The 22,807-nt window shown below is 42.0% G+C and overlaps 2 protein-coding genes across 5 annotated transcripts in view; one reads left to right on the top strand and one right to left on the bottom strand.

Moving 5' to 3' along the window:
• Positions 1 to 6,854: 6,854 nt before the first annotated feature.
• c2cd4a (C2 calcium dependent domain containing 4A) lies at positions 6,855 to 8,571 on the bottom strand. Its single transcript, XM_020078819.2, has 2 exons — positions 8,434 to 8,571; positions 6,855 to 8,328 (listed from the first exon to the last, which is right to left on the bottom strand). Exon 2 carries the CDS (start codon positions 8,301 to 8,303, stop codon positions 6,960 to 6,962), a length of 1,344 nt encoding a protein of 447 aa, XP_019934378.1. The 5' UTR covers positions 8,304 to 8,328; positions 8,434 to 8,571; the 3' UTR covers positions 6,855 to 6,959.
• Positions 8,572 to 11,330: 2,759 nt separating this feature from the next.
• Positions 11,331 to 22,807, top strand: part of tln2b (talin 2b) — an 82,037-nt gene continuing 70,560 nt past the window's right edge. For all 4 annotated transcript variants that reach the window (XM_020079370.2, XM_069528466.1, XM_069528465.1 and 1 more), the window contains exon 1: positions 11,331 to 11,466. The gene's annotated coding sequence lies outside the window, so the exon portion shown is untranslated. The remainder of the gene's footprint in view (positions 11,467 to 22,807) is intronic.

Genomic DNA, 22,807 nt, shown 5'->3' with positions numbered 1-22,807 from the left:
CGATCAAGCGCCAGACTATACGTGGACTGAGCAGACAAAAAATAGTGGCTAACGACCATTACCACACAATGCACCGTCATTGGACACCAGGAGCTTTAATGAGATTTTAGGTGTTTGAAATGTATCCCCTCTGAAAATATTGATAGAAAACTAAGTGAATATGATCCCTGGTTAATCTCAAATTAAACTAGATGGACACTCGGAGAGCCCTATCTTGCCATGTTGAAAAGTGATCTGCCCCCCCATCTGCTCTGAAACTGAATGGGTTCTTGCGTGGGTCATGCTCCACCCCTTCACAAACTTTAATGGAAATCAGTTCATCAGTTTTTCATTAATTCTCCCAACAAATAGAGAATTGCCAATGAAGGCACTAGAATGGCACTCCATAGAGCATGTACCTCCACACCCATTAGTCCCCTCATGAAACCACATTTCAATTCACAAGATCCGAATTGTTATTCAAATCTCAAGAAAAAAACCCAAAAATCTAAAAAATGAAAGCCTTATCTCACTGTTTAAACAACTACAATTCTGTATCTGCTCCCTGATCCAGCCCAGTTCCCAAAATTTCAAGGAAAATTGGTTGAGTAGTTTTTGCATAATCCTGCTAACCAACACAGAAAAAAACATAACCTCTTTAGCAGAGGTAATGAAACATTATTGAGTGAACATTGGCATCGTGATTTGTTGGTTATTCTTGTATGTGAAATCAGGGGCTATTTGAAAGCATCCAAACATAGTAAAAAAAATATGTACATCTGTCTCAGAGCAGCGAAGAGTCTTCACAACACAATCCACCCCCCCACTTCATTTCACATTTACAGGAAGGGTGTATTGACAGCTGGCTTTGGTTGCAAGCAGCAGCAGCATGACTGAAGCTGAGATGCATCTGAATCAAACAGACAGGGACAGCCTCTATCAACTTATGTGCCGAAATAAAAGCATCTCACACATGAAAGGCAGGATCTCCATGGTTTCCCCTGGAGCTGGGCCTCGTTGCCATGGGAATGGAGGGCGCTCTTTGGAGGAAGGAAACAACACAGCAAGACAAGCTGGAAGACAGTGTCATCTCTCCGTTCACCGAATATGCACCATTAATTTTGCCTTGAGTTTAAACATATATTTACTTTTCATTGTTTGCTTATTGCAAATTTTCATTAAAGATAATTGCATAAGAAACCATAGTCATTATTTCATATGATATGTTGTGTGTGTTATAACTTTTTAAGGTCTAAACTTAACTTTAAACAGATGGAGCTGATCCTGTGTCATGTTCCACACTGCCTGTCACATGATCTGTATGTGGAAAACTGTTTTTCTAACTGCGTAATGCTTATTTAGACAATATTGTGCAAGCCCAGCCCTGATTGTTCTAATGCAATTAACCATCACACCAGCATGTGTCTGCCCCCCAGTGTGATCAGACATCATGGGGGCAACTGAGCAATGAACACACACAACCGGTGTATTACGCAAGGCCTCATGATGAGATATTATTAGCCTCACACACTGTACGTGATACTCAATAACCAAACATCCAATGCTTGTGCATAATTACTTTCCTGAGCCAGACCACCACGGTGTTGTGGCGGATTCATGCCGAGTCTCAGCGCATAGAAATCCGAGCAGGGTTGAACGTGTTCAGACACCTTTGTTCTATGCTGATCAGACGTGAGGGAGTCCGACCTACAGTAATGTTTGGTTGTTATGTACCAAACAGGTCACGCTTGGACTCAGCTCCATGCAGAGACTGAGGTGAGTGGGTGGGTGGTGTAACACGGGGGCAGGTGCTCAGTCTAAGTGTTGAATCTGCTACGTGCACATACAGCATGATTTGTTCTTAGTCTCTTTGTAAACTGAGGATGTTTATACAGATAACAATAGGTGAAGCCACAGGTCACATGAAGTGGATTTTGTGCACGGTAAAATAGAGGCTGTAACTGACAAGTCAGAGGCAGAGTGAAGGAGCTGAATATATATAATATATTTTATCGAATCAAATATTCTGCTTGAATAATCTAAAGTATTTGATTAACAAATGAAATGACATCACATTAAATTTACAATCTCTTACCTCAGCAGACTGAGTTTGGAGCTTCATCAGATATTGCCAGGTTGTGGGTGTATTGTATTTGTGTGCGTCTCTTTCAGATCTGGTTTCATTTTTATTGACATGTCCTGACACAAACTCATGACGCAGCTGAAATAAATTGTGAAGCCTGCTCATTACTTCCACTGATCTGGTGCAAAGCTGAGCACGGAGGGCAGTGTTTACCAGTTTGAACAGTTGGGTCATAAACAGTGATGTCATGGCCTTGAAACAGCCATCGCTCACAGCAACGTTACTGACATCATGGAAGATTTTGACCTTTTAATCAGGTGATTCAACAACAGCTCCTGAATACTGTAACCCAAGATCAAATTTGGTTAAAGGATTATTCTCTTTTGCATCAAGTATAAACCAGTCGGCTTTAAACCAGTAACCAATGTTAATGTTGTGGCTGTGCAGGGTAAACGACGTGTCTACATGCTCAAAAGACAGGTTGCCATTAGCAGTCACCAATAATGGTCGTCCGCATACATGCAGTCAATAAGCTCACCAGCTTTCCTTGTCAACTAACAAAAGAGGCTTCTTTCCTGTGTGTATCAAAATACACATTGGGATGCTTTGTCCAGACAATGTCATGGAAACTAGAAAATGCTATTTCTGAAGGGGGGAATTCTGGTGTCTGCACAAGCTGAAGCTAAACTGAATTACTGGCTTGAAATTGTATAAAGAAGTGATTGTACAAATAGTATTAAATGTTAAAAACAAGAACTGAAACAAGAACAGAATAGAAACAGCATTATCTTTTGTGTGTATGTATAAAAAACAAAACATTTACACATCTGGAAATCTTCCCGAATTCAAATATAATTTACTCAAATGTGTGCTATCTGTGCATCCTGTTTCCAGTCCTGACCCAGACATGCAGATGTAAGACCGGGCCCACAGCAGTGAGGATTGATTGATGCTGCACATAGTTTATATCATTGGGTAGGGGGAAATGAGAAAGAATACTTTATGATGAGTTGAGACCACAGACTCCATATTAAGACTGGTTGTGACTGTAAGAGCATCAGGCAAAATAAGGATAGTATAAGGTTTTGTAAGTCTGTGACTAAAAGCCTCACACAATGCTGGGAAATAAAATGCTCTGACTCCACTCAAATGTACTCGTCTGGTTTGTTTGTCTAAGTTCCTGGATGCCTATCTGATCATGATTATATTGAATTATATCAACAATTGGGCAAATATATAGTCTGTGCTAATGTCTGTTTAACTCCTATCTGCTCTTTCTTCTCTTCTCTGCTTTCACTCATTTGTTTGGCAAAACTGGTTTGTGATTTACCTTCTTTTCATGTCTGTCCTTGCTCTAATGTTTCAGTGTTATTTGTTTCTCTTCAATGGATCGTAATTTTTTGCTATGCTTCTATAATGTGATTTGACTTAATTTACATTGTCTACATCAAGATAGCTATTTAAAACATGCAATCAGTAATTTGTTGTTATTTGATTTTAGGGTCCCAACTTTACATGGCCAAGGACAGACATTAACATATGCACTGTGTTGTTATTGAATGGCTTGTTCCTGGAAAATAAACTGCTTGATATAACTACACCAAATACAAAAAAGGTTCTGTCCTGGGGCATTTTTTTGTTTTATTTATTAGGCCAACTGATGGGAGGCTCACCTCCTCCCCCTCGACAGATGGATTGCAGTGGGAGGTTGATAACAAATTACAAAACGTCCACTAGCTTTTGTCGTCTCCAAATCCAAAACAGATTTTACCCTGAGAACATAAGAAGGTGGCGCACAGGAGCTTCCGGTGACCACATTAGTCAACTGTGTTTCCAGTGACATTTTAAAGTGTATGTTATATTTCTATTGGCACAGTATAACAGCCTGGTAAAACAAAAAGCAAGATAAGGGGACTGGTTTGAATGGACTCTTTTACGTAGGGAGCCATAGAAAAAAAAGACCAGTGAGATATGGCAGGGGAAGTAGATAGTTTTCATTTCTTGGCAAGAGCACCTTTTTCTTTCCATTTGAAGAAACTACAGAGCAGAGCCTGCATGGTGCAAATAGAGAGTTGATTATGTCAGAGGGGGATATATATTACTGAAGAATGAATTATAATCTCTACATGTAGCTGTTGTCAGTTCCAGCTCATTACTTTGATACTATAAATGTGTATTTGCTGGGCAAAGGCATCCTGGTGAATGACGGTAACCAGCAACTGTTTTCAGACACTTGAGATCAAGCACATCCCCTGTTGTGCATTTACATTCATGATGCACAGCTCTCAGGGAGACAGATGTTTCCTACAGATAATAAGAAATCACTTCTACTAATCAGTAGTAGGTAGAGAGCCCTTTAGAGCAGCCAGCATCTTTTTACTTCTGCCATAAATGTTGCACTATATTGCACTATTGAGTCTTGTGTTCAAATGGCAAATATAAAAGAAATATAATTGCTACAATTAAAATCGTCTGATGTGATCTTAAAGCAAATATAAATTCCTTTCATTACTCGATGCTTAAATTCAGTCCTCACTGAGAAACATTTTCGGTGTGCTCTGTGAAACCACTTCTTCTGCTCTAATGAATGAAAATAGATCAGTCAATCCCTCTGAATCCTATCAGTGGTTGACCAGTAAAGACGAATCACAGGTAATTCTAATTTATTACAGGGTATTTCACAGCTGAGTCAACACTTTGCACAAAAGCGTCCAAGGGTATCAGCCTCCTTACAGGATCTGGAAACGTATCCTGTGCAGAGGAGTATTGTTACAGAAATGTAGCTTCGTCTGTGAGGGATTTGAATGGGTTTCTTTGTCAGGGGGGAGATGTTTCCCCATGTATTACAGTGACTCAGAACCCTGTATATTAAGTCACGTATTGTAGACACACAAAACCCTTATTTCCATCAAAACAAATGAGAGGGGATTGCAGGTCTTTGTGGCCCCTGGCTGAAGCTGTGGTTCAAACTGAAAGTGGATCATGAGCTATATTTGTCCAGAGGCTTTTCTCAGCGGCACAATTCAAACTATTAAATCTGGTAAAATATTTGCATTATAAAGCCTGCGTCATTACAGCCATTGAGCTTCTTAACCAAATAATCTCGTCAGCATTACATCAATAGCTATTTACAATGTACAACATTTGTGAACGCTCCCATCTTGACTATTTGCTGTATGTTGTTTTGTCATATACTGTATAACCAGCAGTTGTCCCCTATCTGAGCCTCTGTGAGCCCGTGAAACCTATTAATCTTTAACTAGGAGCGACAGTGTCAGCCAGTGGTTTTAAGCCTGATCTTTATTGCAGCAAGCAGCAGGATATACATGTCCAGAGTCTATAGGAGCTGCTTCTCTGTTCACTCGTGCAAACATACATGTATATTGCATATATAGATGCTGTTTTTCTCCTCAGTATACACAGAGTGCATTCAACTCTGTAGTTGTCTGAAAACAAGCCTGTTTAAGTTAACTTAAGCAAAGCAGTTTATCCTGAATTACGCAAATCTCATTTTGTAATTTCCTATTTTTTATTTATTTTATGTACCTTTTTCGATTCTTAAAGGTACAGTGTGTAGAATTTTGTGATATCTAGTGTTGAAATTGAATGTTGCAGCTGAACACCCCTCACCTCACCCTCTCCTTCCAAACATGAAAAAGAAACTGTGGTAGCCTTTAATTGTCATAAAAACTCAAAAGGTGTTTAGTTTGTCCAGTCAGGAAGACTGTAAAAAAAAAGATGGCGGCCTGCATAGACAGGACCTGCTCCAGATGTAAATTTAAAGGGCCAATTTTCTAGGGTTAAGATATTAACAATTTGTACAATTTAGATGAACCACACTAGTGAAAACATCACTAGTATTATTTTATATTCAATTTGGTAGATCCCTTTCACCTAAATCTTACACACTGGACCTTTGATGTAGCCCCTGGTGATGCATGGGATAAATCAGAAAACTGCAATTCACACAATTTAGATGAAACGAACTAGTGAAAACATCATGAGGATTGTTCTACATTACATTTTTGTCAATAGTTCCCTTTCACCTAAATCTTACACACTGGACCTTTAAATCAAATTGAATATTGTTGAAATTCTGGGGGCTAAATCGAGATAAAAAAAAACTTTTAATAAAAAGTCAAAAAGAGTTGAAAATCTATTCTATCATCTATCTCATAAACAATATATAGGTTTTACTGAGAATTATTCTCTTCATAATATTTTAATGAAAGGTGCTAACCATATACTTTTCAACTAAAGTATTGCTGTTCCAACTGATTCATGAAACATGAGTGTCTGTATCACAGTGTATCAGTGTATATCTGTATTTCCTCCATCCCATAGTGGAGGAAAAAAGGCTTCTTTTGTGCACTGATTAAAATGAAGCGTTTACTCCCCGGTGAAACCCCCCCCCTCTTAGGTTTCTGGTTTCTACTGATATTTTTAATCATGTGAAAGGTCAGAAAGAAGACAACAGGCTTAGGAGAAACATGAGATGGTGGTTGTCTCGCTCCAGCTGATGCTGTTGCCGCATTAACACACCAGTCAATGAATGAAAAGGCTGTAAATCATTACTTCAGTGTTTGTTTATGTGCTATGTTAAGGTGAGGATGAACTTTTTGTCTCCAGCTTTCATTTGTTTTCAGTTATTAACTTAAAAATATCCTGATAATTAAATTCTGAAAATGTATATTTCAAAAATGTTTTTTTCCAATGAGTCTGAATGGACACAATCTATGATATTACCATTTATCAACATTATTTTGCAATAGATTAAAGACAAACAACCATATAGTGTGTTGAATAATTTAATCATTATAAAATATTGTATTGGATACAAAAATGAAAATAAATAATTCAATTCTTAATAAAACAATGTGGAAGTCCTTTGGGTTTATCATGACACAATTTGAGAAAGAGACAAATCACAATCGCCGAGGAGATAGTCTCTTTTCAGGGTGGACATTTTGTTCACCACTTTAAAGCGAAGGGATCGCTGGCTGAGGTTCTCCTCTGTGATCCCATCAAAGAAGAAATCCTCGTTGAAGATTGGATTACGGCTCTTTCTGATGACTGTGCTGCGTTGCTTCTGGACTTTTCCAGGATTCAGACAGAGGCTGACGCTGCAGTTGATAATCTTAGGATCTACAGAGAGCGGGTAGAGGCCCTCAGCGCTGATCAGTCGAACGCGCAGTCTTTGGTTATCTGGACAGTACTCTGCTGAGAGTCTCAGGACGCCATCCTTCCCTATGGGCACCATTTGTTCCTTCATTACCCTCTCTCTGTGCAGAGTCAAGTCCATGGGGAAGATGGTGGGCGGTGCCAGGCTATAGTTGCCGGGCAGGCCTTCGGCCAAGCTCTCTGATGCTCTCCTCATGACATTTGGGCTGTTGTCTGTGGAGCTGCCTTCATCTGTAGACAGGGAATTGTTCCTGGACACCATTACCTTCCTCATGTTCCTTGACAGGAGCAGTTCGTGACTCAGTGACTTGAAGAGGGAAGATTTGCCGGGGCACCTGGTCAGCAGTGGCGAGCTGAAAGGAGAGGACTCGGTGGAAGAAGTGGTATCACTGTCCAGAGCGGTCTGCCAGTTCAGGGAGTAGCATTTTGGGGAAAGCCTGGAGGTCAGGGTGTTTAGGCCAAAAGAGGAAGGAGAAGAGGAGGGTGAGGTAGAGGGGGAGACTTTGGAGCACACGCTGGATCGACTCCTGGGCAGCAGCAGGGGAGAGGAGCCAGGGTCGGAGTGGAAGAGCGACTCCTTCCTTCTGGTGTGGGGGCTCTCCAGTAAAGTGCAAAAGCCATAGCAGGTCTGGGCTTTGGCCATGTGTGGGAGGGACAAGGCAGCCTGACTCTGGGGGTCTGCGTTGGTGGTCTCTTCTTCACTGCAGTCATCGTAGGGGCCCTCATCCACGCTTTCCACCTGGATAATGTGTGGGTTGAGAGGCTCGTGGTGCGTCACCTCTATTTCAAGACTGGGCCTCTCGCAGGGAGACACCTTGATTACGCGGGCGGCTCGGCTCGACTCTGTGCTCTTCGTCTCCTGCAAGGATGGGATTGTTGGGGGGATGCAGAACTCTGGGATGTTGTCAGGAGTGATGACATTAGGACAGAGGAAAATCCTTTTGGTCCTGTCCGCTTTGTCTCCAAACATGATGTCACCAATTTTAAAGCTGAGCTCGGCTGGTGGGACGGGCAGGTTAGATCTCTCCACTGACACACGGATCTTCTCCACCACCCACATGGGTCCTCAGGTGGAAATATGGAAACTACAAAATCAAAATTATACAATTGTTAAGTCATGCATTGTGTTCACAAATCAAATAAAAACACAAACGCAGTATGACAGGAAAATTAGGAAGAGACTTTCTCACCTTATATTAAAGATGTGGAAAATCCACAAAGTTGTTGTGATGGCTCCAGGGTGATGTGAGAAATCTCTGAGGCTCTCCTGACAGCAGATGGAGGTTCCTGCTTGTCAAGTGCAGCACATCTGTGGCTATTAGGGAGACGCAAGCAGTTTAAATGAAGCAGGAAACCAGTGAATACGCCCCCTGTGCTGCTTAAACAGGATCCTCCCTCTCTCCTCGGTCACTGGTTCCCATGGAAATATCCAAACCACAACAGAGCTCAGTGGCCCCTGTAGTAGCCGTTCAGTGATAAGTTCACGATTTCTAAAGTGAACGACTGTTTTCAAACAAACGACAGGCTCTAATTCACATGTTTGCTTTTCCAGCTAATTAAATTTGATGGCGTGTGACCTTGTTCTGTGATGACAAACAAGGTAATCTGATAAGATGAAGATAAAAACCTCCAAACACTTTTTAAGAACATTTGAAGTGCCATTAACTTTAAATGGCAAATGCAGAAAGGATGCAGCTTAGAGTTGAGGCGGAATACATTGATTGATTATCTAAAAAGTGGTTCAGTCATTGATAACTTGCTATGAAACTCATTTCGGTGCTAAAATAAATGTGTCTGGTGCTATTGGTTGAAAGATCTGGGAATAGTATTTTCTATAATAACTTATTCTACACTGATTTTGAAATAAATACAAGAAATATCAACATAATTACCTTCGCTAGGGAGGTTATGTTTTCACGCCTTGTCCCAAAAACAACTAAATACATTACTAGGAACTTAATCTTCCTTAACTCTTTAATTGTGAGACATGACTGATCTTGGTGAAATATTAAGGGGATCGATTTCTATGAGTGTGAATTTTGATGCAGCTTACCTGAGTTGTAAATGCTGCATCATCACATGACTTGGAAAACTGATGCTTGAATGATGCATCACTCTCATACACTGATCACTCCATGTAATTCGGCCTGATATTGTCGTTTTGGTAACTTTACAAACATTCAGATCTTGACTTGAAATACAAAGTAAGATTTTGTGTAGATGAGCAATGGATGTCCACACAACATGAGCCTTTAAAACATCATCCTGAGGAACAGGGCAGAACATTGGTAGATTTAAAATCATGGCAACCTTTATTGAAACACTGTTATTCCAGTGCTACCCTCTTGTGGTGGCACATGGAGCAGCTGCATTGAGAATGACTCATGCCTGACAGGGAGGTGTCATTGACCCTGGATTAAAGAGATATAACTTTACAGTTATTTTTACAAATACACTCAAACAGTGCAACAGACGGTTAGTAAGTAGTTGTCAGTTCTGTCTGTTGTTGTATATTTGACATGGAATTGCTACCAAAACAATGTTTTTCATAGTTTTGTCCCTGTTGGTTTTCTACACTGAAGGGTTGTAAGCTCCACTGTGCATGGGACAAGGGTCAAGTGGAGTAACCATGTGTAACCAGGCACTACCGGACAGAATGATGCCAGTGCTAACAAAACACCAGGAAAGTGTCCTAAATGAGCTTCTTCTCAGAAATATTGTTCCAAAAAGCTCAGGCCACGTCACAAATTCAAGTGAAATCTCTCCATGTGCTTGTTCCCTGGAAACCAACGTGTAAGAATGTCATGGATGATAGAGTGTATTAAAAAAGTAAAGATAAACTCTGTTTCTCTGGAAATATTAAGATTAAGATTCCTTTATTATCCCACAAATCATGCAACACACAGCACACAACTACATGCAACATGGGGGGGAATTTAGTCTTTGCCTTTAACCCATCCTGTGTGAGCAGTGACTACACGGAGCAGTCAATTATCCAGCCTGACATGCACGGACATACTGAACATGCCTGTGAATCTGTGTGTGTGTGTGTGCGTGTGTGTCTTTGTGTGCAATGCAATCATCAAAACCACGTGTTACCTTATTCAGTACAACATACATTATGATTGTCAGGACAGTGATGAAATTCCAAAATTGACTGTTGTCTTCAGCATTTTCTACGATGTGTGTGAATCTAGCAAAAAAGATTTTCACACACACACACACACCCATAGTCAGTTCTCTTCCAACATTTACATATGTAAAATGTCATCCTCATATTTGCAGCATCTGAACCATACAGTCTATGATCTGAACATGTCCTTGCCTCTGCATAGATGCTTGCACATGTCCATTAGGGGGCAGTATATGTTTAGAAAACAGCAGTGGTCCTACAAGGACCGAGGAGGAGGTGTCATAGTCAGATTGATACATACAAAATAAAGTCTATGACACACATTTGCAAATCATACTAAAAGTGATGTGATGAAAATAGTGATAACAATGCGTGGTTTATGAGACCAGCTTCACAAACACACCCGTAGTAGATATGTGGCCTTTAGTCCTGTGGCAGGTGACGTGCTCCTTCCAGATGGCACTTGTTTGAGATGTGGTGCAGATGACGTGCCCACCGCCCCACACGGTAAACACCATCTCCCACGTGGCATTAGTCTCGTGTCACGGTGGTGATTCGGGGGGCCCAGCAGAGACAGGACCCTCCTCTCCTAATGCACACGCACGCTCCTGGCTGCAGGGCGCACTTCACTGCACACATTCAAAGCGGGTTTTTTCAAAATAAGAGCGAGGACTCAAGTCATTCACGTCGTTCGTGCATCATTATGATTTTATCTGTGAGTATTTAAAGCCCCTGCTGCCGGGGGGTGGGGGGTGCACGGGGCATGTCACATCGCTATGATCGTCAGACACATGCAGGGGGAGTGTGACGCCGCTTCCTCTTTTTTTTCCCTCCCCGGCGCATAGATATGTGGAGTTTTTTCTCCTCCTCCTCCTCCTCATCTCTCTCTCTCTCTCTCTCCCTCTTTCTCCCTCTCTCTCCCTCCCTCTCTCCCTCACCCCCCCTCTCTCTCCACTGTACGATAAACGAGGAGGGGCTTGATGCCGTGGAGGACTCAGGCAGACGAGCCGAGCTGACCCGCTTGCGGTGCGGTGCGCTGCGCAGCCCCCTCATCAAACATCCATGCACTGCCGAGCGGCCCGGACATCAGGTAAGGATTTCTGCCTCATTCCTATGAAGATATTTGGAAATAAAATAAAAAATCAAATAAGGAAAACCCCTGTGGCTGCTGCTGTTGAAGGTGCTCTTCCTCTCCTCCTCCTCCTCCTCCTCACTACGAGGAGGCGGACCTGCTCCGTGTCGCCTCAGCAGAAGCGCAGAAAAACCTCTCCTATTAACCGACGACCTTTTTTTCTGTATCCACTTGATCGCTGTGTTCGATGTGACACCTCCTGCAGGCTTCTTCTCGGTTGTAGCTCTCAGGCTTAAAGCAAGTGTGTTTTCCATCGGCTAATATGTGACTGACTGCTTTTGACATTGACAGATAAGAGGTGAAAAAAAAGGCAAGCTGAATATTTCTGACCTACTTGTTTTGCAGCATGTTAAATATCCAGGAGAGTTGATTTGTTTTTTGTGCCTTGATGGGGGATTCAATTATGGCACTAATGCTGGCCCAGCCTCAGCATCATTGCAATGTGCTGCTCTCAGTGTGACTTGGACTTGACCTGAATGTTTTCTGGATCAAAGATGACACAGAGGATGTGAGAGTGTGCAGGGATGTGACCCAAAACACTGGTGATTGGCAGGAGGCGTCCAAACCGTGGGCAGCGCATGCACAGGACATCCTGTACGGTCGGTTTTGTCAAGTTTTGTTAGACTGCCAACGCTTGCAAACCTCATAATCTGCCCATTTCCTGATTGCATACAAATGGGCCACTTTAGGCAGTGATGCGGCAATTCAGTCCTTCTTGTGGTCCGAAATAAAATGGACGTGAACCCAAAGTTGCCCCCTTGTAAACTAGCAAGTGTGGCCCCCTTTTATGGCAAAAATGCGGTGCTCAAGTCATGGTGTAACCTGGACGTGTACCCTAAGTGGCCCATGTCTTTATGTTGACTTTGGCCCTAATAGCATAAAACACATTTGGGCCACCTTTGGCACCTTTGGTTGACATGTGGTATTGCTACGGCTTACTTGTGGCCCAGATCTGGCAAACAGAAGCAGACTTCCCAAGTGCCATCACTCCAAATCCTGGCCAAAACAATTTGCTATGTGTGTTACCTCATTCTTTCTCTGTATCTGCCACCTTTCTGTGTGTAGGGATCAGAGGTTGCACTCACCTGGCTGTGGTGCTTTTTTCTTTTCTCTAAGACACCAGCAGGGAGGCTGTGCACCCTCTCACTGAAGGACATGTCTGTTTAAACTGTCACAGGCTGCCTCTGCTGCCTGATGATGCCTCACACACACACACACACACACACACACACACTCACACACACACACACACACACACTCCAGTGCTGCACTTGTGAAGATGCATGTTCTGTGCTGTGACATGATGTTTCTCACAGGTACAGACCAGTAAATACTCTCCAAGCAACACAGCAACACAGAGTTTACACAGTAAAGCCCTATGCATTTCTTACCATGGATGGTTTTCAGTTCAGGGCATCACTTTGTGAAACAGTTGTGAGTTCTGGGCTCGCTATGTCAAACCACGTTGGCTACACATTAGCCTCTTTTGACATACCCATTAACTGAAGAAGCTCTTGGCTGCCATGTGCAACTGTTTGACAGATTTCACCCCCTACTTCCACAGGATAGAGCAGCTGACAATTTACTACCAGAGGCGTCTTGGATATATAGTCATGGTCAAATCAAGGATTCTTACGGGGTTTCGCACAATCCAGGAAAATACTTTATTTCACTTGATTGATGTAACTAGAAAAGTCTAGCTGCCTCAGCATAATGGAGACAGCTGTGATTCTGGATGCCTCTATACAATAAGGCTTCATTGACATTCTAGAGCAGCTTGATTCAAACTGGGAGTGCCCACACTGTCCTCCCTGATGGTACTGTAAAGGAGAATATGAACATCCACCACACACACAGTAGGAAATGCTATATAAGCTCCTCTGTAGCGTGTCTAACTCAACGCTGATGAAGAACCTGCAAACATTTTTCTGTTTTTACAGGATGTCGCTGTTCAGTGAGTTTGTGTCATACATCTCTGGGTCTAATGTTGATGTGTATAAAATAAATGCATGATGGCTGCACCCACATGACATAAACCATCACTGATGAAGGTGTGCAGTCTGAATAGATGTATTGGTTGGATGTTGACAGTTAAAGGTGTAGGACTTCATTATTTTTGCTTCGGAGCTGAAGTCTGCTTCATGTGTGATGGATCTACAGAACTAGAGGCATGCATTTTTTCAGAAATTTTGACACCTTGATGCAAGCATGATTTGATTTCAGCCCATTTTTCAGATTTTAATTATCCAAAGTGACATAGGATCATATGTACATCGCTTAGTTTAATGGCAGATTGTCAAAATGTGCCAATACAGAATAATCGTCAGATTAAATAGTCCTGGAGAGGGTTTATGAATCATAAATACCTTTTCCTCTGTAGGATTACTGTACATGTGTTTACTAGCCATGTTGGATTTGCTCATTGTGTGTGCATACACTCTATGTGTTTGTTTTCATGTCTATGGGTGGACGCAGCGTTTGCAGCAGTAAGAGCGAACAAAATCCAGATATATGATTTTTTGAAGCTATATAAATCTCAGTGCACCTGTTGGCTCCCAATATGAGATCTCTGCTTGTCCGTGTCTCATACAAAAATGGAGACTCAGTGTGAGCACCTACTGTAACCTTCCCACAACACCGTACCCAGATATAATTAGATCAGAGCAACACCAATGTCACAAGCTCACATGCAGCACGCATCTGCCAGCAGCGACTGATAATGGCTTACTGTTCCATCAAACAAAAACACTAGGCGCTATAAGTCCCAAGGTCAGAAAACCAACATTTTGCCTGTTTGTAATGTTGTGCCAAACGAAATTGGAAAAAAAGATCTAACCTTAAAATATGAAAAGTAGCACAAATGTGTTGTAACACTCCACACTTCTTCCCTCGAAGCTTCTGAAATATTAAACACAGCAATTTCACTTTGCAGTGGTAATTAAAGCCAAGCACTATTTAAATGGTGCCTTTTTCCCACTCATTGCCAGCTATTGAAGAGGCCATTACCACAGTGATTCTGTATTATGGGAGGCCATTAAGAGGTATCTCTGCTACAACATCTTTAGTTCACACTTTCACCTCTGCACTTAATTTACTGTGGATCCCAAGTTTCAGACGTGATCTCAAAGTGTGCTGCACATCTCATCAGTCACTGTTAATTCAAACTCTGCAACCCAGGGAGAGATACGACATCCTCAAAACAATTCCATGAGTAACAGAAACACAAGTCACGCATTCCCCAAGTAGGTATTTCAGCAGAGAAAGTGTTGAGAACAAGCACTTCTTCAAAAGTCAAACTGTGTTTCCGGGCTGTTTCATTAGAAAGTGATTTTCCTCTCAGCTGTTACACATGCTCCGTCATCAAGAATGCATTCCTGGTCGGAATTCCCCCGGAAATGTTGGGTTGGTTGGAGGGTGGGAAGCCAGGGGTTTGGAAAGTCACTCCAGAGTGAGATTGTCCAACCGTATTTAACGCATGAGTGTGTAGGAGGTGGAAACTAAAACACACCCCATGCTGTGGCTGTGACCCGGCTCTTGTGTTTGGTGTTTACCAGTAAAATAGATTTCTCCTACGTGCTCATTTTTTTTTGCAGCTCTGTCTCTGTGATCACAGCCTCTTTAGGGCCTGGCTCGCCTCCAGGTCTGTTTCTATAGATGCATAAGCTGTCTGCCATTCTCACATCTTTCATCAATCTGAAATCACAGTTTCCGGTATTATTTTTTCCCAGATGAATGTGGCAGGCGGTCGATTTGTGAGAGCTGTAACGCACACAGGCCTTTTTTGTCATCAGCAAACACTCGACCACATTACTAATGCGTTTTCAGATTTGAAGCACGTTGTTCTCAGCTGTAATTAAAGAGTTAGTGAGTTCAGACTCATTTGGCTGCATGAAAAACTGTTGGCCATTACATCAGTGTTCAGCTCAACATATATCACTCACTTATCTATACAATGTGTGGCACTATTACAATTTCATTTTGCAGTCTTTAATTTGCAGATAACTTAATAATATCTAAAGCAACATAAATGTATTCATTATTTTAAGTGGATCATTATTTCATTCCATAAATCTGCTGAGACGTGTTCGCCAGACATCACATCATTTATTTTCTATTGGTGTGCAGAATGTAAAACAATGTACCTACATTTAATACAATCCACACCAAGCTGGCCGTGGTGTTTGATACAGAGCATTTACAGTACATGTGGTCTGAACTAATGCGGCTGTGCCAGCGATGCGTAAGCAGACTAAAGAAGTAGGTCAGTAGATGCCGGCAGAGACAGTGGCACAGCCTGTGGTACCTCTCATCAGTGGGTCAAATGTGATGCCAGTTTGAAGGAGCAGACGACGGCTCCGACCTTCGCTGTCAAGCACACGGTGTATATGAGCACAAAACTGGGTTAGTGGCATGAAAAGAGAAGAGAAGTGAGGATTCAGTTAACAGTTGAACCATTGAGCCTGTGTTATCTTTGGTGAATAGCTTTCTTTTGATGTCGGCACAGTGGTACAGTAGTTAGCGCTGCTGGGTCACAGAAAGAATTTTCATAGTATGAATCCTGGTTTGGCCTTTAAGGTGCGTGTTCTCCCCTGTCCTTCCTTTCACTGCGCATGACCAGTGAGAACATGAGCCTTCATCCGAGGAGAAGACGGCCAGAAGTGAATCAAGGAAAAGTCGGCTTCGAGTTTGCAAATTCATTTTTTAATTCTTTGGAGAAAATGAATATTCTTTAACCTGTTCTCTTCATGTGTCTGTTTGAGATTCATTTAGTAGTGAATGAGCATCTGATAAAAGTTTCAGTTTTAATATTCTGCTTTGATGTAAAAAATGTGTGTGAATTGTACTGTCAGTGAATACGTGTGCAAATAAACGCCATTTTAATTTTGTTCAGTAAAGGTGGTAAATGCTGCACATACACACAGAAGATTTCCAAAGTGAAACATCACTGATTTGGTTTCCCTGAGAATCACTGGAATGATAAAGGACATGACCCCCTGCTTCTGAGGTAAACTGATTACCAGGGGCAAGGATCATGTGATACCTGTGCTAAAGATCATGTGATGGCCTCCACTGAGAAAAGAGAGTGGGTGCACTCATGCTGTTTTTCTCTCAGATGTGTATCTGTGTCAGTGTAAAAGTCTGAGTGAAGTAAATACCACAATTAATTTGACTTTGTATTTAAATACAAGAGGAGCGGATGTACTTATTCTGTTTAAGTCAATATTCCAACAATTGCAAAAACTGAGGCTTTGGATTCTAATGGTCTCAGAATCCAAATAATGCAGTTTATCACCTGATTGTGTCTGTTCAGTTAAATGGCTGCTTGTGCTCAGTGACTCGTCACCTTGTTGTGATCTGCTCTGCTCCTTTTGACTCTATTGTTGGCACAAACTGCCAGGGACTGTCTCTGTGTTTAGAAGACTATTTGAATTTAGACACAAAAATGAGACACAGTGAGTGTTTGTAACATTCACACACCACTTTTTCTATCACACACCATTCATCCACAGCTCTCAGGGGTAATTCTGGGTTTAGTATCTTGCCTAAGGACATTTTTGAGGAAGAGTCAGGGATCAAACCACCGACCTTCTTGTCAGTGGATGACCCACTGATCCACAGCAGCCTCTATATGTTGTTTTGATTTGTGCTCTGCTTATGGGAAGGTTTTCTTGTGGACGGTATCTCTTTGAAAACGCATTAGAGGGGTGCTCTCAAAGGCTCTGATGGTTTTCGCTCCCTTCATCAACATGCTGGGAGTGTTTTTCTCTGGCAGGGGGTCTCTCAGGAGCGCCACAGGAGCCAGAGGTCAATGACAGTGGGGCAGATATCCTGGTGATCAAGCCACTTGCCATTGATCTGCATCAATGATACATCAGAGCCAAATACAGCTGAGTGGTGGGGGTCCTGTGCCACAGTGCAGTTTGGACATAAATCACTTGATGACTCACTGAACATTTTCTTCACTCTAACACAATTGTTTACCTTGTTGTCAAAAATCAGAGAGCGGTGTTTGTAGAGCAGTGTGTACATTGTGTGCAGTGGGAGATGTCCAGAGGTTGAGAGGCTTACACAACTTAGTGGGAGCAGAGGCTGTACAGAGGTGGGCCAGAGACAGACAGATAAAGTAAACTCAATGATATTACTGTGGAATGAGATTGTTGGTTTTGTGATGCAGGACTAAGGCAGTAGTTTCACATCAAGGTTAATTGAGGGCCGTCGGGTCCGCTGTGTGTGCAGCAGCGGTTTTTTGCGACTGCCTGGGGGAAAAGCCTCTCCTGTCTGAAGAGCAGCACTGAAATTACTGCTATCCTCTGCTCTGATCCTCTGCAGGCTGCAAGGCTTGCTGACCGAGCGAGAAGTCTCTCTCCCGCTCGCTTCCCCCCACCCTCCCCCCGGCTCAGGGCTGTGTAGTGTCAGCACCTTGAGTCTCAAAGAGGAGCTGTGGACTGCTCCGACACATTCGCGTTGAAATGATTTCATATTGGCCTGGCTGAAGTGCATTTAGCAGCTGGAAGCGGTACTGTATAAGTGATTGTGTTACTTTAGCCTTGTATACTCAGCTCATCAGCAGTGCAGTGACCTTGTGTTAAGGGCAGAGGGAATCTCTGGTTACGCTCAGTGGAAGGCGATATCTCGGATTGCGCTCGTCACTCTTTTTTGGGAGATTGAATGATTAAGTTCGCTCAGGAGTCCATGGCATGATTTGTGATGATACTCTTCTTAAACGCTCTTTTTCCAGTGGCCATTTTGAACATGGAACACATTTGGGGTGGGCAAATTGTGCCTCGAAGAGATAGCACAGCCCAGATATAGCCTTCTCCACTGTGTTGGATCATGGTGTCGGACTCTTCATGAGAAAGGAACGGTGGTGTTGATCACTGGTCATGGAAATTCTGCAACCGTCAAATTGTCTTTCCAGTGTTATCGTACCTTAACAGATAAGGATTGTCAACTCATTATCCTTAAAGCTGCTCTAAAATATTTTATATCCTAATAACAGTGGATTCAATCAGAATGTGGATATGAATCTGGAGAGTTTCTAGATGCTGGAGACAATTGTTTCCAAGAAAATGCTCTAAAAAGTCCTTGTTCCCAGCACCGAGCAGAGTTAGTGACTAGCTGGTGAACAGGAGTTTGCGTTTAGCCACTGAAGAGCCACATTTATTGACATAAACCATATTTACAACATGGTGGAGACCAAAACAGAGCTAAAAGGGAAGGAGAGGACTGGTGTATTGATGCGTCGAAATGCTAATGTACCTTTATGTCTACTAAATGTGTAAATAGACTGTAACAACTTAATTAGATGATAATATATCAATGATGTGTAAACAGCTTAATTCTCTAATTCTCTCACTCCAAGTAGCCTAATGTCTGTGTTTGGATACATAATTTAAATGATTTGATTCAGACTTATTAGGCTATTTGGGATTTAGAAAGCAGTTTATAAATGAAAAGATGGCTTTATTGAAAATGATTGAAAAAGGAATAGTTCTGTATCATTGCCAGGCCAATTACTTGAATATCTCAGGGTGAAGCTCTCGTGCTGTCTGGAAACACCTGGTATTAGACAAACATTTTTGCAAAAACTTCCCTCGTAAGTTGTATCTCACATAGTAAATAACATCTGTTAATGTTACTGCACAACAGTTACATCCATCTGCCCTCATAAATGTGTTGACGCAACCTTAGTTGTTATGCTGATCCTCTGGGTCGAGTGCGACATAAATTCCAAATAGTCGCTGTGGGAATAGCGTCACCTGGCCCGATGGTACAAATTCATTAGCAAAGGAGGAGATTTTAATTCAAGTCAGACATTAATTATACAAGATCCTGATGTCTCATACTGTAACCTTGTTTGTCCCTATGCTGCCGGTCTTAAACAGGAGCTGAATACCACATGTGACTTTCTTTCGAACAAGTATTGTCTTGTTAATCAACGCTGGTGAGCTGATTTATTTTGTGATTGAGTTTCCTGTTATTGTGTCAGCAGCCACTTATGTCAAGAATAAATCAACTTCCTCTTAAAGCAGATTCTAATTGAATCTGTTTCAGTATAATTTGTTACCATCGCATTCATATATCTTTCCGTTTGTACCATTTCATGACATTTAAAGGTACAGTGTGTAGAACTTTGTGATATCTAGTGTTGAAATTGCATGTTGCAGCTGAACACCCCTCACCTCACCCTCTCCTTCCAAACATGAAAAAGAAACTGTGGTAGCCTTTAATTATCATAAAAACTCAAAAGGTGTTTAGTTTGTCCAGTCTGGACTAACGTAAAAAACATGGCGGCCTCCGTAGAGAGGACCACCCTCAACGTAAATATAAAGTATTTGAATATAAAGGGTCTTTTCTGGGTTAAAGGAAACTACAATTCATACAATTAGATGAAACGAACTAGTGAAAACATCATGAGGATTATTATACATTAAATATCTGCCAATAGTTCCTTTCACCTCAGTTTTACACACTGGACCTTTAATGATGGATTAGTTTGATATGAGGAGTAGCTTGAATCAGATTATTTCCCTGGATCGTCTTCTGAATGTTGTGATATTTTGTGTATGTAACACTGAGGAGAATAGGTTGTAGAGTAATAACCAAAACCTATCATGCGTTCATCTCCTGCAAAGTACGTTACGTCATCTGACCTCTACAGGCGGAGAAAAGAAAGAGACCTCAGGCTGTGGGAGGTATTGGCACAGTCAACAAAAATAGCATATCATATCATTTGTACATTACATAGTTGATTGTTTACTTTATATTATGCTCTCTAATTTCTTCCCTGTGGCTATCCTGCTGTGACACTTCAACGAAGAAATAGGGAATATTATATCTCGAGGCGAAGAGGGATTTTTATGCATAGTCAAGGTAAATTATGAGGGTTTAACTTGTGCCACCATGCAGTTACATTTGACACTAAATATAGTGAAGCATTCTTAAGGCATCTGGCAGCACAGTGTTCTAAAATTTGATCACATTCTTCAGAGAAGAAGTTGAACATTTTTAGTTTTGACTGCAGCGGCTGAAGTGTTGCTGGCACCTCAGTAGATTTATTAATATCATCATGAAATCATCATGTCAATGCAGCACATGTAGGACGCTGTCGGTGTGGATTACTGAGGACACTTTCAGCAACATAGTCATAGTTTCTCATGCCATGGCATTTAAGCTTCATTTAAAGTTCGAGTCTGACCAATTACTGGGGGAGTAAAAACTTTATAATACTGATATATTGGTTGAAAGAAGAAAATCTGCAATAATTCCTAAGCTGTTTTACTATACATTTTTTAATACATAACTTTAGTTAAAGAGAAAACAAAAATAGAAAAAATATTAATTGAAAACCATCAGGAATAAAAAAAAGTAATGTAGAAATGTGAAAAAAAAGTTCTTCTTTCTGTATTGTTTGACACGTATGAGCAAATATTAACACAGACACCGATATGTTTGTGAAAGGTGCATATTGATCGATTTGTTCGGGCTCTAAAGGCCTATAGCACACAAGGATATCATCCTTCCTCCTCCAATACATGTGAACACACAGTTCACCTACAGACTCATCGATTTTCATTTTGTCAATACAGTATCAAGAGTATTATATTGTGGTAAATGTTTTACATGTTGTGGGACAAGAAACGCTGCAGATTCTGATCCTGACAATCCTGCATCACTTATTGTGAGTGATCATGTCTGAGTTTATGCAAAGTCACCATTGTCATTACTAGAAGGCTCCTGTACAGGAAGACATAAAAAAGACATTTGAACAAACTGCAAGGGGTGGTAGCATTATGTTTCTTAGAGAATACACAGTGTTGAAAAAAAAATTCAGCCAGCAAACAACCAGATGAAGAACACCCTGAGATGAGTATTTTTCTGTGTTGAAGTTGCAGACATGTCCCTTCTTCACTCAGATAGAGATGCTGTGTAGATGTTTAAAATGATACGGTGTTAATTTCTTGCCACCATTGCCATCTGTTCAGTCCACTATACAGCAGCTGTTCGCTTCTCTCTCCGTCGAGTCTTCAGTTTCCTCCGACAGGACCGATGGACCTGCAGCCAAGGGAGAGCAACTGCCCACCTGCGCTGTGGATATGATACCCCTGTTACGTTTTCCACAAGATAACACCCTCTCCCTTCAGTCCAGCTGGCATGGTGTCCCATTACATAGTCCATGTGGGTGCCATCCTGAGGTCAAGGGTCAGTTGGCTACCGATGACCAGGACTGGTGATCCTGTATGAAGTGGCTGACGTGCAGCTCGGTGCCTCTAGTAACGGTCCCTCCTCTCTGATTTGTTTGTGCTGTGTCTCATTCATTATCCATGCTTTCTACCCTCTCCATAATCCAAAATCAAATGTAGTGCTGCCACATGTGGGATTATTGATGCTGTTATTTAATGACTGTCAGGATCTCTGGCATTTATTTGTGATCTACCGCCTGTGTGAAGAGCTCATACTGGGAAACATGCACTATATTTACAGTCTGATTTGATTTCTCTGTGCCTGCGAAAAGGCTGTCATAAATTACAGGATCTCAAGGAGTGACGCTTTATAAATTTCCCGGCTGGGAGGAGGGACAAAGAGACAGCGGAGGAGGGCTGCGCTCTGAAAGGCCGATCTGTATGCGACTTCAGTGGGAGACGGCGTTCACGACACATGGCACAAGCTCAGAGGCATTGCCTAAAATGTCGCTGGCTTGTCATGGAAGGTGGTGCGCTCTGCTCTCTGTTAGCATCAGTCTGCACACTCTCCTCATTCTGCCATGCTTCGTGTAAACAAGGTTTGTCACCATCGCCAAGTGTTTTTCATTCAGGAGGAACTGCTCTGTGTTGGTAGTGCAGAGATTCCTGGGTTTATTCATTCCCAGCAGTTCTGTAATAAGGTGAAATTATCTTTAATTCAAACCAACAGCACTAATGATTTGCTGCCAATATCTTCTGTGCATGCACCAGGCCTGCACATCCTGGATGTCTCAATGAGATGGATCTGTCTGCCTCCCTTTGGTGCAGAACCATGGGACTAATTGAATTACACCCCCCCCCCCCCCCCCCCCTCCTTAGCTTTACAGTCCCATGGGACTGCACAACTAATCATTTGGAATCTCTGTTTTCAGAATTGGGGAGGGGCGGGGGTACCAGTGTGGTCTATCCTATGAGCAACCAACTGTAAGTCATCTGCTATACAGAGGCTATGACTTTTCCATAACATCACCATAGCTACCGTCGGATTAGATGTCGTCAACCCCAGATGGTTTCTAACATATTGACCTCTGAAGGGTGTAGTCGTAGCACAACTG

The sequence above is a fragment of the Paralichthys olivaceus genome, chromosome 7 (assembly GCF_024713975.1).
Source record: "Paralichthys olivaceus isolate ysfri-2021 chromosome 7, ASM2471397v2, whole genome shotgun sequence".
NCBI lineage: Eukaryota > Metazoa > Chordata > Actinopteri > Pleuronectiformes > Paralichthyidae > Paralichthys > Paralichthys olivaceus.
The sequence above is the reverse complement of the archived record's forward strand: the minus strand, read 5'-3'. Positions and strand labels throughout refer to the sequence as shown.

Excerpts from the sequence above, each read along its gene's own strand:
- c2cd4a (XM_020078819.2), bottom strand. The coding sequence starts at position 8,303 with ATGTGGGTGGTGGAGAAGATCCGTGTGTCAGTGGAGAGATCTAACCTG.